This window comes from Lissotriton vulgaris, chromosome 1_1 (assembly GCF_964263255.1).
Source record: "Lissotriton vulgaris chromosome 1_1, aLisVul1.2, whole genome shotgun sequence".
In the NCBI taxonomy this organism is placed as follows: Eukaryota; Metazoa; Chordata; class Amphibia; order Caudata; family Salamandridae; genus Lissotriton; species Lissotriton vulgaris.
In genome coordinates this window covers 1491544819-1491559784 of record NC_141685.1, presented here as the reverse complement: position 1 = coordinate 1491559784, position 14966 = coordinate 1491544819, and the positions used below count along the sequence as shown (strand labels likewise).

Genomic DNA, 14966 nt, shown 5'->3' with positions numbered 1-14966 from the left:
CGCCACGCTTAACTCACTGCGGCCTTTGCACTGTGTTTTACCAACTAATTCCTGTGCTCCTATTAAACCCCTTTTTCCCCTCACCAATTGTCTCTGTCACCGAGTGGGCGACGGAAAGTATGAATGTCTGTTCCAGCAGGAAACTCTATCTCAGGCATATTTAAAAGCTGGCCTGTTAAATTGTCGGTCCTTAGTTAAACACTCGTTGGACATATTCCATACCCTGGAAGAGGATAAATGGGATCTTCTGTTTCTCACTGAGACATGGTTAACAGATGATACCAATCCCGCAATTCATCTTGCTATCCCCTCAGGCTACAGTATACTGTGTGCCAATAGACAAAGTTCACACCATGGGGGTGGAGTGGCCATCATATACAGATCCCATTGGACCGTTTCGTCCTTTCCCTTTATTCAATCAGCACGCATTGAAGTTCTTCCTCTTTGTATTAACATCTCTCCTAATTTTGCCTTCTCTGGCCTTTTGGCCTATCGACCACCCAATTCTAAACCAGCCTACCTCCCAGATTTTCTTGATCTCATTTTACAAGCTTCACTGCGATATGCCAACTTCACTCTCCTTGGAGATTTTAATCTCCACGTTGATAATTTTAAGGATACCGCCTCTACTAACTTTATATCCACTTTGGCAGATGGTGGTTTGAAACAACTTATCACCAGCCCCACCCATAAAGCGGGTCACACTCTTGACCTGATTTGTACTAACTTGACGGGCTTGGAGGTCCGTGACCTAGTCCCAATAGTATGGTCAGATCATTTGCTTATTCCTTTTACATTCCCTTGCCACTCTATCAATCGACATATCCGTCCGGCTAAACAATTAGGTAGAAATTGGAGCAAGATTTCCCCGGAAAGTCTAGCGCCTTGTCTCTCACTGGTCGATTTTTCAGACACAAGCTTAGATCTTGACACACGCCTGACTAATCTCAATGATCGGATTACCTCGGTAATCGACCTCATTGCCCCAGTCAGACCTATAAAAACTTACCGCTCAGCCCCTTCGGCTCCATGGTACTCAAATGACCTTCGAGTGCTTAAATCAGAATGTAAACGTCTTGAGAGGCGTTGGAGAACTACCTTTTCCCCCGATCGAAAAAATCTCTATAAAGCCGCTTTGAAAAATTATAGGAGGAAGATTATTGACCATAAAAGGAAATTTCTTGAAGACAAAATAAATCGCTCCCAAAGGTCATCTAGGGAAATTTTCGAGACAGTGAGATCGTTTAAGGACCCCCTAGCCCTTAAATGCCACCCACTGGGTTTCACAGACTCTCTGTGACAACCTCTCCACTTTCTTTGAGAATAAAATCGCTACTATTTATGACTCCTTTCCCAGTAACACTCAGGTAATAAAATGTTCTTCTCCTTCCCCTTATGCGGCCTCAGAGCCCCTGTTTTCTGACTTTGCAGAGATTACATTGGAACAATCACTGGCAGAACTTTCTAAAACTAAATCTGGCTCCCCATTAGACCCGTGGCCCGCTAAACAGCACAGATCTTTAGCCCCCGTTCTTAACCCTTTTCTGAATGGGATTTGGAATGACTCGTTTAAATTGGGACTTTTCCCTGACACCTGGAAACAGGCTCGATTGGTTCCTATAATCAAGAAGACCACCGCCGACCCCAGTGACCCCGCCAATTATAGACCAATCTCACTGTTACCTGCCCCTGCTAAAGTATTAGAAAGACTTGCTCAACAACAGCTGGCGACCTTCCTTGAAACATCAGGCGCATTCCATGACTCAGCATGGCTTCAGGTCTGGATATAGTATAGAATCGGCACTCATTGAGATGTCTGATGCTGTAAGATGGAGATTGGATGAGGGGTCTAGAGCGGTGTTGGTGCTGCTGGACTTGTCAGCAGCATTTGACACCGTCTCCCACCCCCTCCTCCTTGAACGCTTGCATTCTAAGGGCATTCAGGGTACAGCGTTGGGGTGGATATCATCTTTCCTGTCCAATCGTACCCAGGCGGTGTTCACTCCCCCTTTTATTTCTGAAAGCCGCCCGATCCGGTGGGGAGTCCCTCAAGGATCCTCCCTGAGCCCGCTTTTATTCAATATATATTTTTCCCCACTTTTTGATATCATTGCCCAAACTGGTTTAAAAGTCACGTCCTATGCTGATGATATCCAGCTTTTGTTTTCATTTAATAGCATCACCCCCACTACTTTCGACCCCTTAAAAAACTGCCTACGAACAGTCGCCCAGTGGATGGATAGTAATTTCTTGAGGTTGAATGCAGGAAAAACGGAGGTCCTGTTTTTCCACCAGCCAACTCCACTGGATTCTAACATCTGGTGGCTTCTTGATTTAAGCGTTCCTCCGATCCCAAAGGACTCAGTGAAAAATCTGGGAGTTAGATGGGACCCCAACCTTTCTTTTAGTCATCAAGTTCACACAGTTTCTGCGGCCTGTTTAGCAAAAATTTGAATGATAAAGAAGTTTATTCATTTTCTGCCCAGTAATACCAGGAAGACCGTGGTACAGGCATTAATCACCTCACACCTCCATTACGCCAATGGTGTGTATACTGGGCTGTCTGTGGGACTTTGCCATCGCCTCCAGACGGTTCAGAATGCCGCGGTGCGACTGGTTTGCGGTATCCCCTTACGCGAGCACATCGTTCATCACCGTCGCGATCTTCATTGGCTACCAGTCCATAAGAGGGCAGAATATAAAGCTTTGGTCCTGGCTCATCGAGCATTGCGAGGTAAGGGTTCTGCTTATCTCTCTACGTGCCTGATTCCTTACAATAACTCCAGGACCCTTCGTTCTTCTTTTAAAAATTTCCTTAGGGTCCCCAGATTTAGGAAAACCCGCTCTGGCGGGAAATCCTTCCCAGTATTGACAGCGGCTCTCTGGAATAAATTACCTAACACCATTCGGTTGATCAAGGATGAACAACCTTTCCGGAGAGCCTTAAAAACCTACCTGTTCTGTTGATTCTTTCCTTCTTAACAACCACCTCATGCAGCATGAAGTTACACAGAAGCGTCGGGACACCCCGTTGGGGTAGCTGTACGCTATATCAAGATACACTAAATAAATAAATAACGCCCTCTTCTCATTAATAACCTCACCCCCTAGAAATGATCAGGTAATCGCAGATGTTGTAGACACGAGGCATGGATGGGTGACGTCTGCCCTCTAATGCAAACTGACTGGGCGTTAATCCAGTCGAATGCCATGGTTTCAAATGAACTGAACGGGGCTTAGGTGAGTTTAGGGGCTATGATGGTCTGTAATTGGCTGATGCAAATGAGAAAAAGAGCATACCCTGCATGAGCAGTTTTTTGTTCTGATTCCGAAATTCAATGCATCATGTGAAGCATTTGGCATCAACTGCCTTCGGTAGTGAGTCTCAGTCAGAATAAATGACCTAGCAACTGTCAATGATCCTGAACGATATGTGGCATTGTGCAGTCAATATTGCTACCACCTGACCTCAGATGAAAGCAGACAGTGATAGGTTAAACCCCGCCTCCCTCCTTATGTGTGGAACGGAAGTATGGTGGGTAAGGAGCAGAAATAGGCAGCCAATCCAGTAGCACGACACAAAGGATCTCTATTTAAAGAATGGCATAATTAGACAAAAGAAAGGCACAAACATTAATCAAAGAGAAAAAAACGAACTCAATGGATTCCTTGGAAGGGTTGAGGTCAGTGAAGCACCAGGTCAAAATCGGAAGTGCCTGCTGTTGGAGGAAATGTCAGCAAGGAAATCTGTAAAGAACATACATCAGCACATGCCAGGGTAACAAAAACAAACCAGAGACCACTGATGGAACAAAGAATGTTTAAGATAGGAAGACTGCATGTGGACTTCACAAATAATGATGCTGACGTAACTCATAATCTTGCCAATGCCAGGCACTGGCAAAAGTGTTGGCAATGGTTATTTTCTGACTTTTTCTGTCATGCCCTTGAAGTAAAAGATGCAGCCTCTACTGTGTTCTAGAAGAGTGACCCATCTTGGATCGGTGAAACATCGTTCTGATGTCTGCTGCTGTTTGCTGTACATCCGCTGCAGACAATGGTCAGTGCACAGAATACCCACTAATCCTGTTGAAGACGCACTTTTCATTGTTTTACGCTTTGCTCAAACATTTATAATCTGCACCACTCAAATATATATAAAGAGTGATTTTCACATTAAATTTGACCATAGCTAATATTGGCCTAAGTGTAAAATGACTCGTGTTTAATGCTTTCCTATCTGCAGTATATTTTTCCTTTCACTTGTTTCAGGAACTAAGCTGCCACCTAAATTAAATTGTATCAATGTTTTAGTCTGCTTGTAAATGTTTATCTGTATATGTTCCTTAGAGAGAAGAATAAAGAACCTGTGCAGCTGTAAGAAGAACACGCTCCGAGGTCGCGTGCGGTGCGGTGTTTTAATTTTAAATAATTTAAAAAAAAGTTAACTTACCTTCGCAGGCCTGGTTCCTCGTCGTCCCTGCTTCTCTGCTCCACACAGGAAGCTGGCATCCTCCCTCCCTTAATCCAATCACAATGCTGCAATGGCAGCCATTTTCTCCATGTAGGCTGCATGCAGCCTATATGGAGAAAAGGGAGTGTGTGTGTGACTGGTTTGGTCCGCCCTGGGGCCTACCAAACAGACGGCGCCCTCAGATTGGGCAAGCAACTCCTCCCCTACCCTAGCGTAGGACCACCCACCCGACCGCCCCCAACCAAACCCTACTGCTTTCTTGCAGAGCGAGAAGCAGAAACATAAAATGCTATTCATAATACCATTTTAGGTTTCTGCTTCTCGCACTGCGAGAAAGCAGTGAGGCGACGCTCCTTCACCCACATGGAGGAGCCACCCCTGACTGAACTGTTTTATCAAAAAATGTTTGGTCCTGATTAGTTCTCTTAGTGGGTATTGTAGGGAGTTGTTTTCCATGTAAAGAAATGATTTAATTGAGCATTGCAGAGTTAATGCCCTGAGATGAGAGGAGATGCCCTTTCCACTCTCCACAGAGGAGACACTTTCTTGCTCCTACCCAAAAAAAGTCAGACTCTAGGGCAAATCCGTCCCCGCTAACCTGACAGCATCTTTATTGATTCTGCCTCTAGAGGCTATACTTAATGACCCCTTCTAATTGACTTCTCCCCAATCCACCCCACTTCTTAGTGTATCAAACAAGGGATTTTTCCTTTATGGAAAACTGTGCCAGCTTTCATTTGTTTTATGATAAGTTTAAACAATTTGTCTTTGTATATGTTGTAATGTTCTTACTTTTTTATTTATTTCATGTTAGATAGGTTCTGTTTGTGACTTAGTTTAGTTCTGGAATAGAATCCAGGACATTGCCTTAGGTTTAGATTCTTGAGGACATATGATGTTAGAGCCTGAGCCAGTTGGGTGGATGAGCTAATATATCCATGCAATTTGAAGAATAAATCTTCATTCCAACATTCATGATTCCTATTGATCATTTCACATCAGGAAATCCTCTTTTTAACTATATGCCATTTTGAATTGCGTTGAATCATCAACTAATGTATTCATATAAGGATTACTGATTTACAACTAAATTGTGTTTTTAACTTTGCTAATCTGCCAATTAGCTTTATGCTTTACAAATTTGCCACTCTGTCGTCATTGTTGGGCCTAAAATACTTTCCTGTAATCCCCTGTACTTGATTTTTTGTGTCACACCTCAGTCTGGTTCTAAAGGTCCATCTGCTCGATGGCAGGTTGTACTCTAGTTCGCACCAACAATCTGCCCGGTTCAAATCAACTGCATCACTGTCTGCTTCAGCTTGCGCTCGGCACTAAACACTCACGCAACAAGCCAGGCGAGCACCATGCCCTTGAGTCTAACAACCGAATATGGAGTGTGATTCAACATCACTAGACCATAACCCCAAAATAAGGATAATTGGTGACATTGCATCCAAACTAATTTGACAGGATAGAAGCAATTGAAGCATTTGCAGCTATTTTGCTGAGAAGCTGTCAACATCACCAGGTTATGCTGGCACCTCGGTCATAAATACACTCAAAAAGCCATTTGATATACAGTGCTATTGTCTCAGCTGAAAGACAGGCACAGCAAGCAAATTTGTGAAGTAACATATGCGCTGCCATCCTAAGGTGTGAAAAGTAGGAAGCTTGTTTGTCTGAGGGTAATCAAGTAAAAAGCGGGTTAGCGGAAGTTCCTAAGATCCTGCTACATTACGACTATCATTTTTTACATTCTTTAATTGGAAATGCGTCACCTTGGGGCATAGCTCAAAGAATAGTGAGAGACAAAAAAAGACAAGGCCAGATGACTCGAGACACATTGTAGCGAGTTCAGAAGAAGCGTTTCTAACGTGCTTTTAAGCCAAAGGTGTTTTAGGAAAGCTGTTGGCATAGGCCAAAGAAGCATCCGTTTGAGATCGTTGGACATAAGCACAGTGGATCACATGCAGGGAGATAAAAGCAGCTGTGCGCGGGCCAGGGCAGGGCTGATATTGTTACAATTACTTTTCACATAGGGAGTGAAAATTATTTCAACACCTAAAATAATAAGACTTATTATCCTATCCCTGCACTTTTTGCATGGCATTATCCTAGAGAAGAATGAACGGACCTGTTTTAGCATCTACTTCATGTCACCAAGTTACATTGCTGTATAAACAGCTCGGTTCCAATGATACTGTCTCTATCGCCGCCTCCAAGAGAGATGTTTCCTGACTAAAGGAATATACAACATTCTTCAATCACACGCAGTCTGGACTATTACTTAAGGATGTGAAGCTTCAACACGAACACTGAGAAAGATTATTAATGTAAAAGAAAATTAGGTGAGAATACGAGAAACATAACCAGAAACAATTACCCTTTATGAATTCAACCCGGGAAGCATGGTTTAACAAAAGACAGGGCAGAATAAGTAGACATGACAATTAAGATAAAAGAAAATTAATCATTTACTCACCTAAAGGATTTGCATACTTTAGAACTGCAGCAAAATCTTTCTTCTGGACCTTTGGAAGGCTCTTAATATAGTTCTTTGCCTATAAATAAGAAAGCCACTGTTTAAAACACATGTAAGTTTCTTGATAAAGTTCAACAGTTGAAAAGGTAAAGTAAGGAAAAATGCATTAACAATTGGTGTAGACATGAATATACAGTGAGACAGTCCTCTCACTACCTCTTCAGCTCCTAAAGCACCTGCCTATTCATGTTAATTTGTAGGTCGTCCTACTAGACAGCACAGATGTCTGGTTGCAAAAGACCTATTGTGGCCTTACAAAGAATTTACAGAAGCTTACGGTCCACCCATTGATTCTCACTGGTTGTGTTTGTGAGCTTTATTTGCTTGCTTTTTTTATTGGATTGCTTTCCTAGTCCATCTTCTGTTTGCCCACCCCCTCCCTCCCCGAAGCATAACATATTTACTATCCTCTTGATTGGCTAACTTCTGCCCTCCACTGCTACCGTTTAGGGAACTTATCTTTTCGTTTTGCTTTACATGTTTTCCAGCTCTTTATTTTATTTTTCTCTTCCTTCCCCCTCAAAAATGCCTGGCCATAAGCAGCGACTGCAGTCTTTTGTGTGGCTACTTGCCCTTTCTTGTGTTTAAATGGTTTTTTTTTCTGAGGAAGGCCGGAAACAAGCATGCATACAGAAAGATGCAGCCACCAACAGCAGCCACCAACAGCAGCTGCGCACAGAAGTTTTTTGGGTTTTTTGCCAGTGTGAAACTGCACCCGCAAAAAGTATTTTTTTTTTCTAGGTCTAGCTAGACAGCACATGCACAGTTTCTGAGACCTACTGTAATCAGTCTTTTGGCTTCAAGTCCATCCCCGTCTTGCCATTGCTTTTCATTTGTCTATGTCAGTGTCCATCCCTGCTTGCTAGTTGTTAGTCCTGCCTCTTTGTCCCTCCTTTCTCTCTTCTGTTCCTCACACAAAGCAGGGACTTCGTACAGTCTCATTCCACTATGGTTCTTTACCTGTTCTTTAAGGGAATTTTTTTTCCCTTGGTTTTCTGCTCGGTTATATTTTGTCTGTGTTTAGCGTCAGCACCCTAGCTGCTTACATATAAATATAGCATTTTTTCTCCCTCTCCTCTTAATGTTACTGCTACTTCCCCGCTGTGCTTCCCGCTCGGTTGCTTGTTTTTTCTGAGCTTTTTGCACCTTGATGTCCACTGTCAGATGGGCGTTTTCTGGTAGGATATTTGTTGGGTTGGGCTTGGTTTTTAGATTATGTGCAAGTTTACATTGAGCCCCTCTCTTTCCTGGCTTTTAATTAGTTCTTGTGCGGGCCACTTACTTTTCCTCCAGTTCTATTGGCTGTAGCATAGTTTTCTGCATTTACCAATGCTTGTTAACATTGCGACGGGCAAACTTGCTTCGTTGCTCAGGGTTGTCTTTCAGGGAAAATAAATGCTAGAGTTTTTGTTTACCTAACGCCCACTTCATGGGCCGCCGCGCACATATGTTTGTACACAGGCGCCAAGCTTTGCTTCAGCACTGCACCCACTTGTTGCATTTTACATTTACTGATTCTGTAGCCAGAGGCTGCGCTCGGCAAGACGCCTCCTCCTAACCAGGGAAGTGCAAGAGCACACGTCCTCCTCTATGCTGTTTGCGGACCCTGCTAGCAGACCCTGCTAACGTGGCACGCCATGACTTTGAGTGCAGCTGCTTTGCTTTAGAATCTTGCGGGAGACAGAGCTTCATCGAACTGTCACTTAACTTAGTCGCCGCCTGGGCTTGTTCTACAATGTGCAGCCTCTGTTCCCTCACTCTGTGCACAAGCCTGGTAACATCTAGCGGCAGTATTACTCTATATGATCTATTGAACACCAAGTACTTCGCAAAATAAAAGGGATGGGTGAGGGGTTGTAGCCGTCCGGCGAGTACATCACAATCCCACAGCTCCAGGCGGTCAAGACTGCTTTTTTATGGTCTTGCAGGATTAATAATCATTAGTTTCCTTGTTTGGTTGTCGTCTGAGAATAGGTCACCAGAGACAAGTAAACGTAGTCCTTGCGCTGCAACCGTTCCTTAAAGAATCCTGAGACTTGTAGTCTGGCGAAAATTGAAGAATATAGAACACGCTGTGCATTATGTAGGATGCTGTGTGTCATTGCAGCACGAGATGTATGCATTAGCACCGCATAGTGACTGGCCATGCAGTAAATACAGATGACAGTTTTTAAGACACCTGACTACGTTTGTGTAATTCAACACGTACTGCAGCCAGCTGCTGACAATTACATTCATGTACAAGTGAAGTAGGTGCTGGGGGGAGGGATGTCCGAGGATGTTTGAGCACTTTATTCCAAGTAATAACATGTATTTGCACAGCGCATGTTTGTTTCCCAACTCAATAGTACTCATTTTATCGACCTCAGAACGGTGAAAGTCTGAGTGGACCGGACCTGATGACGTGTAACCATCAGTTCACACACGCCCCTATGTTGGGCACATTAGTGTACTAAGCAACCACACCTGGCCTGCTAATTTTGGTGAAAATTCAGCCGCCCTGAAGAGGGTCAGCAAACACTGTATGAGAAATGAAATGCAAAGATGAAAGACATCACCTTGCAGAAATAGAAAACTGTGGTCAGTGGAGGTTGGAGAGGCCCGGATGATGCTAATTTTAGAGGATTCTCATGGACGGAACGTGCATGGTCCATGCTTTGATAAATTAACGAGCCTGTAATTCGAGATGAGATTGCCCGGTTTTATCTTCCTTTTTGCAGGTTAGAATTTTTAAAATACCAAAAAAAGATAGGCAGCTTTATAAAATCATCCCGAAGCGGTCATGCTCACCAGATTTAGAACACATTCCCTTAATGCTCTTGCAGATCATTCAATGGTGAGGTTGTTGGTTTTATTCTTGCCCTGCAGTGTTAGGCTTCAGTATCAGCTTTCAGTAGGTCACTGTGCTCAGATAGGAGTTATGGAGCAATGCTGGTAGACAAAAAGCAAACTTGCTCCATCTGGGTGTTCGGTGCCACCCTTGACCATGCAAACCACTCCAGTTGCTTCACCTCTCTGGTGTGCATTTGCACTGGATGCATACAAAAGAATTGCTTAATTTTGAATTCTTTTCAATAACACTTTTTGAGGAATGTTGCAGTTTTTGTGTTAACAATTTCTTACAGAAAGTCAATTTGCATCTTTCCTTTTCAGCAAAAACTAACAAAGAAACACCAAAGGATGTCTCACTTATTTTGCTGAAAGAATCAGCACAAAGTCAATTTGCATTTTTTCCACACAACCTATTTTTGGGAGACACCTTCTCCCACAATTTGAAGTAACTGTTGGGGGGGGGTTCATGATATTTGCCATGCTTTCAGTAGAATGTTGAGGAATTGATGAGAGCAATCCCTTTAAATTCACACACTACAGTTGACACCCATGAATGGGAATATGTGACTAGGGGATCCATCAATTGATGTAAATGCTCTCTGCCATTGTACCAGGGCAGAGTTCCACACTGCCCTGAACAGAGCAAACAACCACTACAATACTGGTAGCCGACGTATGATCATCCTGAGAAATCAGCAGATACTGATAGTGCAACTATTTCCATCAAAATTTAAGAGACATCTCACTTTATTACTGTCGCCCCTAGGTAATGCTGTCCATGATTTAAAAAAATGTTGGTGATCTCAGTAGGTTGTCACCTCCCTTGTCGCTTCTCAGGAAGTAACAGAATATTTTTTATTTAAATCCAGGACCATTACTAGTACCAATGTGTGCATTGTGATAATCATTGCACATATAACAAGAACTGGTAAAACAATAGGTCTCGTATTTATTAAAGTTAGAGCTGTTGGTGTTTAAAATAACAATGTTTTTTAACTTTTTTTTAAAATTTGCAGTGGAGTGATTATATTAGCATAGCGCTATTGCCATTGGTATAAAAAAAGCAAATTAAAAAACAGTCATTTTCCACGCCAACAGCTTCAACTTTAACACATGCGAGACCTATTGCATTGCAAATGCTTGTTTCCAATGCTGTTCATCTTTGCCAAAAATCTGTGGCAAAGCCAGTAGTTTCTAAATGTCAGGAACATCATAGCCAGTATTACATGTCGCTCAAACAGCAGAAGGAAACTGAAATTCTCTTGTACTCCCCGCTTCAAACTAGGAAGGAGTCATCTCTGTTGCGGCTCGGTATGTTACTGTTGTTGCAGTCGAGTCCAAGCTGTTTTCATTCAAAAAGGCAGTTTCCTGCGACTGTTAGTTAGCGTTCTAGTCTTCTGGCGTTCTCTTCATACCAATCTCTCCTTCAGGCATGCACATCAGGGAAAATGCGCACTTCAACAGTTTTTTTCACTCAGAGAGTAGCGTTTCTGTAGTGCTCATGCCTGTAGTGATTTCTTGTCTGGAATTCAGCATTTTGAGGCCCCGTCTCTCTGTTCTTCAAGTGTGCACACTCCGGGGTATTCCTCAATACAAAAACCAGCTTTTCTGAGGGGAAAACCCGGTTAAAAACTTGAGAAAAGCCTTTCTGTAGAGAAAACTTGCTTGAATACAAATGAAGGTAGTTCAGAGGAGAATAATTTGATGCATACCAATTGAAGAAAGTCTGAAAGCTATATTCCAAGGATACATAATGGATCATTAAAACTATATACAACAGAAAGACATGAACATATCCATTTGGAGGTTCTTCAAGGTTTGTGTAAAAGATTTTTAAGTTAATTGTTTACTTTAATGTTTCATATATCTTACTTTAGAGAAGGAAATCCAAGTGAAAAAGAATTGAAAGAACTCATAAAATATCAAATGTTATACTTTTACATTAAATAATCTCCTTAGAACTATATAGAGAGATGTTAGTCAATAAAGTTTACAAGGTAGATGTATGAACGATTGAGTAAATTAATAGGAGAGAGTTTAGTATTTAGGAAATGCTTATTTATAAGAGTTATTTGTTATTTTATCTAGGTGCTGCAGAAACTCACAATAAGAAAATATCTAGAAGGTTAGAAGAAGAAAAGAACTAATAGAACATAGAAGGGCACCTGACTCAGGATGCAGTCTCTCTTTTCTCTCTCATTCCCCTTTCCCCCTCGCTTGTGTTTATGATGAACAACTTTGTTCGGAGTGAGCACCAGTGGAGAGGATTTGGGATGTGCATTTGCTCCAGAGGTTAGTTCTCCTGACACAAAAATGGCCAATGCTTGTTAACATATTGCTTTCTCTATGGATTACCGCTTTCAAAATGAACTCCCTTGGACAGGAGCATTTCAGACAACTTTAGCGTAAATGCAATTATATATCGCTTACAATCGCATATGAGGCATTGCAGTGCTTTACGCCAGGCAGCACACTGCTCCGTAACCCAAGGTTAGTGGTTAGTTCTTGATTACAGTTAGTTATTGGGGTTAGTTTTGTGTGCTCAAGCAAACAATTCCATGCAGTCATTCCAGTTTCTTAATGCTGAACTAAATTAATAGTGGACAGGTTAGTTGTAATCATGAGTTATGGGGTTTGTGAGCTCATGCACATGGTTGGTGATATTAATAGATGAACTAGATGAGATTAGGTATTGTTAGGTGGTTGCCTAGGTATGACTTTCAGAGAAGGAGAATAGAGTGTGATCCTGTGAATGAGTTGTGGGTAATTTGCAGAAATACAATAATAGAGAATAGGTAAAACATGAATGTGTCAGTAGGCTAAGCTCAGTAGGGCTATGCTCATCGAGGAGGCATGCAGAGGATGCAAGGGAATGAGAGGGACATTTGAAAGAGAAAAAAAAGAGGCGACGCTTTAATTAAAGGTCAGTTTTTAATGCCAGATTCAAGCAATGTAGAGAATATTTTTTAGACAGCATGTAATTTGAGGATGCAATAATCTAGAAAGAAACAGCATTATTTGCTTGTGAAGATTGTACAATATTAGGTTTTTTACTAAGTATTAGAATCAGGTAAACCATCTCTGTACTGCTAGGCTACTGTTAGACCACTTATCCAGGTAAATTTATTTATTTATTTGTGACATTTGTGGAGCGCACTGTTAGCGTACGGTGTCCTGGCGCTATCCTGATAACTCCTAAACTATATCCCCGGAACTAGTTTACAAAAAGCCACGTTTTTAGCTTTCTCCGAAAGGTCATCAGCTCAGGGCACAGTCGGAGTGCCACAGGAAGAGCATTCCAGGCCACCGCCGTCCCTCGGCTAAAACTCCTGCCTCCCCAACAAACTTTCCTGATGCATGGGGATCAATCCCAAATTGGCTGACCTCAAAAGTCTACCTGGTTTATACAGGGGAAAATGTTGCCCCAGGAATGCTGGGCCTAAACCATGGGTCGCCTTAAAGACAATACACATGCTTTTGAATAGGATCCGTTTCCTTACTGGCAACCAATGTAGTTTCACCAGTTCATGGGAGATAGATGCAAACTTAGGCAGGCCTGTAAGTAGGCGCGCTGCTGCATTCTGCAGTATCTGTAACTTGTCAAGTATTCCCTGCTGGGCTTCAAGGAGCAAACTGTTGCAATAATCCAATCATGAGAGCACCAAGGCTGTCACAACTGTTTTTTTGCATTCCCCTGGGAGGAACGGAAGAACCTTCCGGAGGATTTTCAATGTCCAGCCTGGTCAGTTAATCACCTCAAGGGTTGAAAGTTAAAACATAATGACTGAATGTATATGTTGAGAAATATCAAGAGCTGTAGGTTGCACGTAGAGGAAGCAGTACCATCAAGATAATAGCAATGTGACAAGGAGTAGATATCTTCTGGTGTTCATCCTCAGGCCTGGCTCACAGTATTTATTACAAAGCAGAGTAAGGGATCCATTTAAATGCCTCTGATTTTCAATGGCACCAGTTGGAAGGTGATGACCGCTTCCCAGACAGTGAAAGTGTGCTACAGGCATTCCAATGGCTGAAGGGCAGGAGTTTCAAACACTGGCATGAGTGTGGGGATGGACGAAAGATCTACATTTACAAATTCAGTCAACACGGTTAGCTATTGGCTGCTGGTCAGACTTCCTATAAAGCATGCCATTTTTATAGATGAGATGGGTGAGGAGTGGTGGAGCTGCAGGTTGAAGGAGGCACTTTAGGTGACGTGAGGCCAAGCCTTCTGTCTACCTTCGCACTTTTTTGGGCCTCTGTTACGGGTGCTCCAGGCTGGAGACAGCCCTGCTGTGAGGGACATCACTACACAAATGCTGTGTCGTAGAGAAGCCTAGATAGACATTTGAAAAGAGAACCACCCCAAACCGGTTCTAAAACATCCATGACCGCAGTAACGGTTTCTCTTTTTTCTAAATGCATCTACATTAAGCAAACAGCCATACGCAACTGATTGACTCAGTGTAAAAAGAGCATTACTTTTTGGAAAGCGCTTCAGAGACTAACTAATTGTGCAATCTGCTGTGAATACACAGGACCTCTGTCCCTCGGGGGCTCTGCCTGCTGTAAATTGTGAACATTTCAAGACACAAGTGGTGACAACTCCCTCTCAATGGCTCCAGCCCACACTACCTTGGAGGACAAACGTTTCCAAGCATCGGGCATCAGCCCTTCTTCCAGGCTCTTCTGTGCCCCGGGAATGTGGTGGCACAGCTGAAACCTGAAGGTTAAATGTTCCATCTTCCCACCAGTGATGTCTCTGATCACCCTGTGGAGTCGAACACCCTTTGAAGTCTGCCTCAGCTCACCGGAACAGAGTTTACCTTTCACACACCACCACCCACCACAATACAAACGCCCTCATTCTATACAAAGACCACCAGTCTCTGCCCCAAAGCCTGGATTTTCCAAGGGAGCGCAGCGCTACATCAAAGTTACTGACAACCAGGAACAAGCACTGGTGTTGCCAATAGGTCTCGCAGTAGGAAAGTTGGAGCTATTGGTTTTGTAAATGACAAAGCCCTTTATGTTTTTAAAATGAAAACAAAAATAAAAAGCATTGTTATTTGCAATTGTAATAGCTCCAACTTTCCTACTGCGAGACCTATTGGCAAC

At 42.7% G+C, this 14966-nt stretch overlaps 1 protein-coding gene across 1 annotated transcript in view; it reads right to left on the bottom strand.

The window, feature by feature from the left end:
* Positions 1 to 14966, bottom strand: part of MAPK12 (mitogen-activated protein kinase 12) — a 431974-nt gene that overhangs the window by 68804 nt on the left and 348204 nt on the right. The window contains exon 10 of the mRNA XM_086967390.1: positions 6957 to 7035. Coding sequence (XP_086823516.1) covers positions 6957 to 7035 — 79 coding nt within the window. The remainder of the gene's footprint in view (positions 1 to 6956; positions 7036 to 14966) is intronic.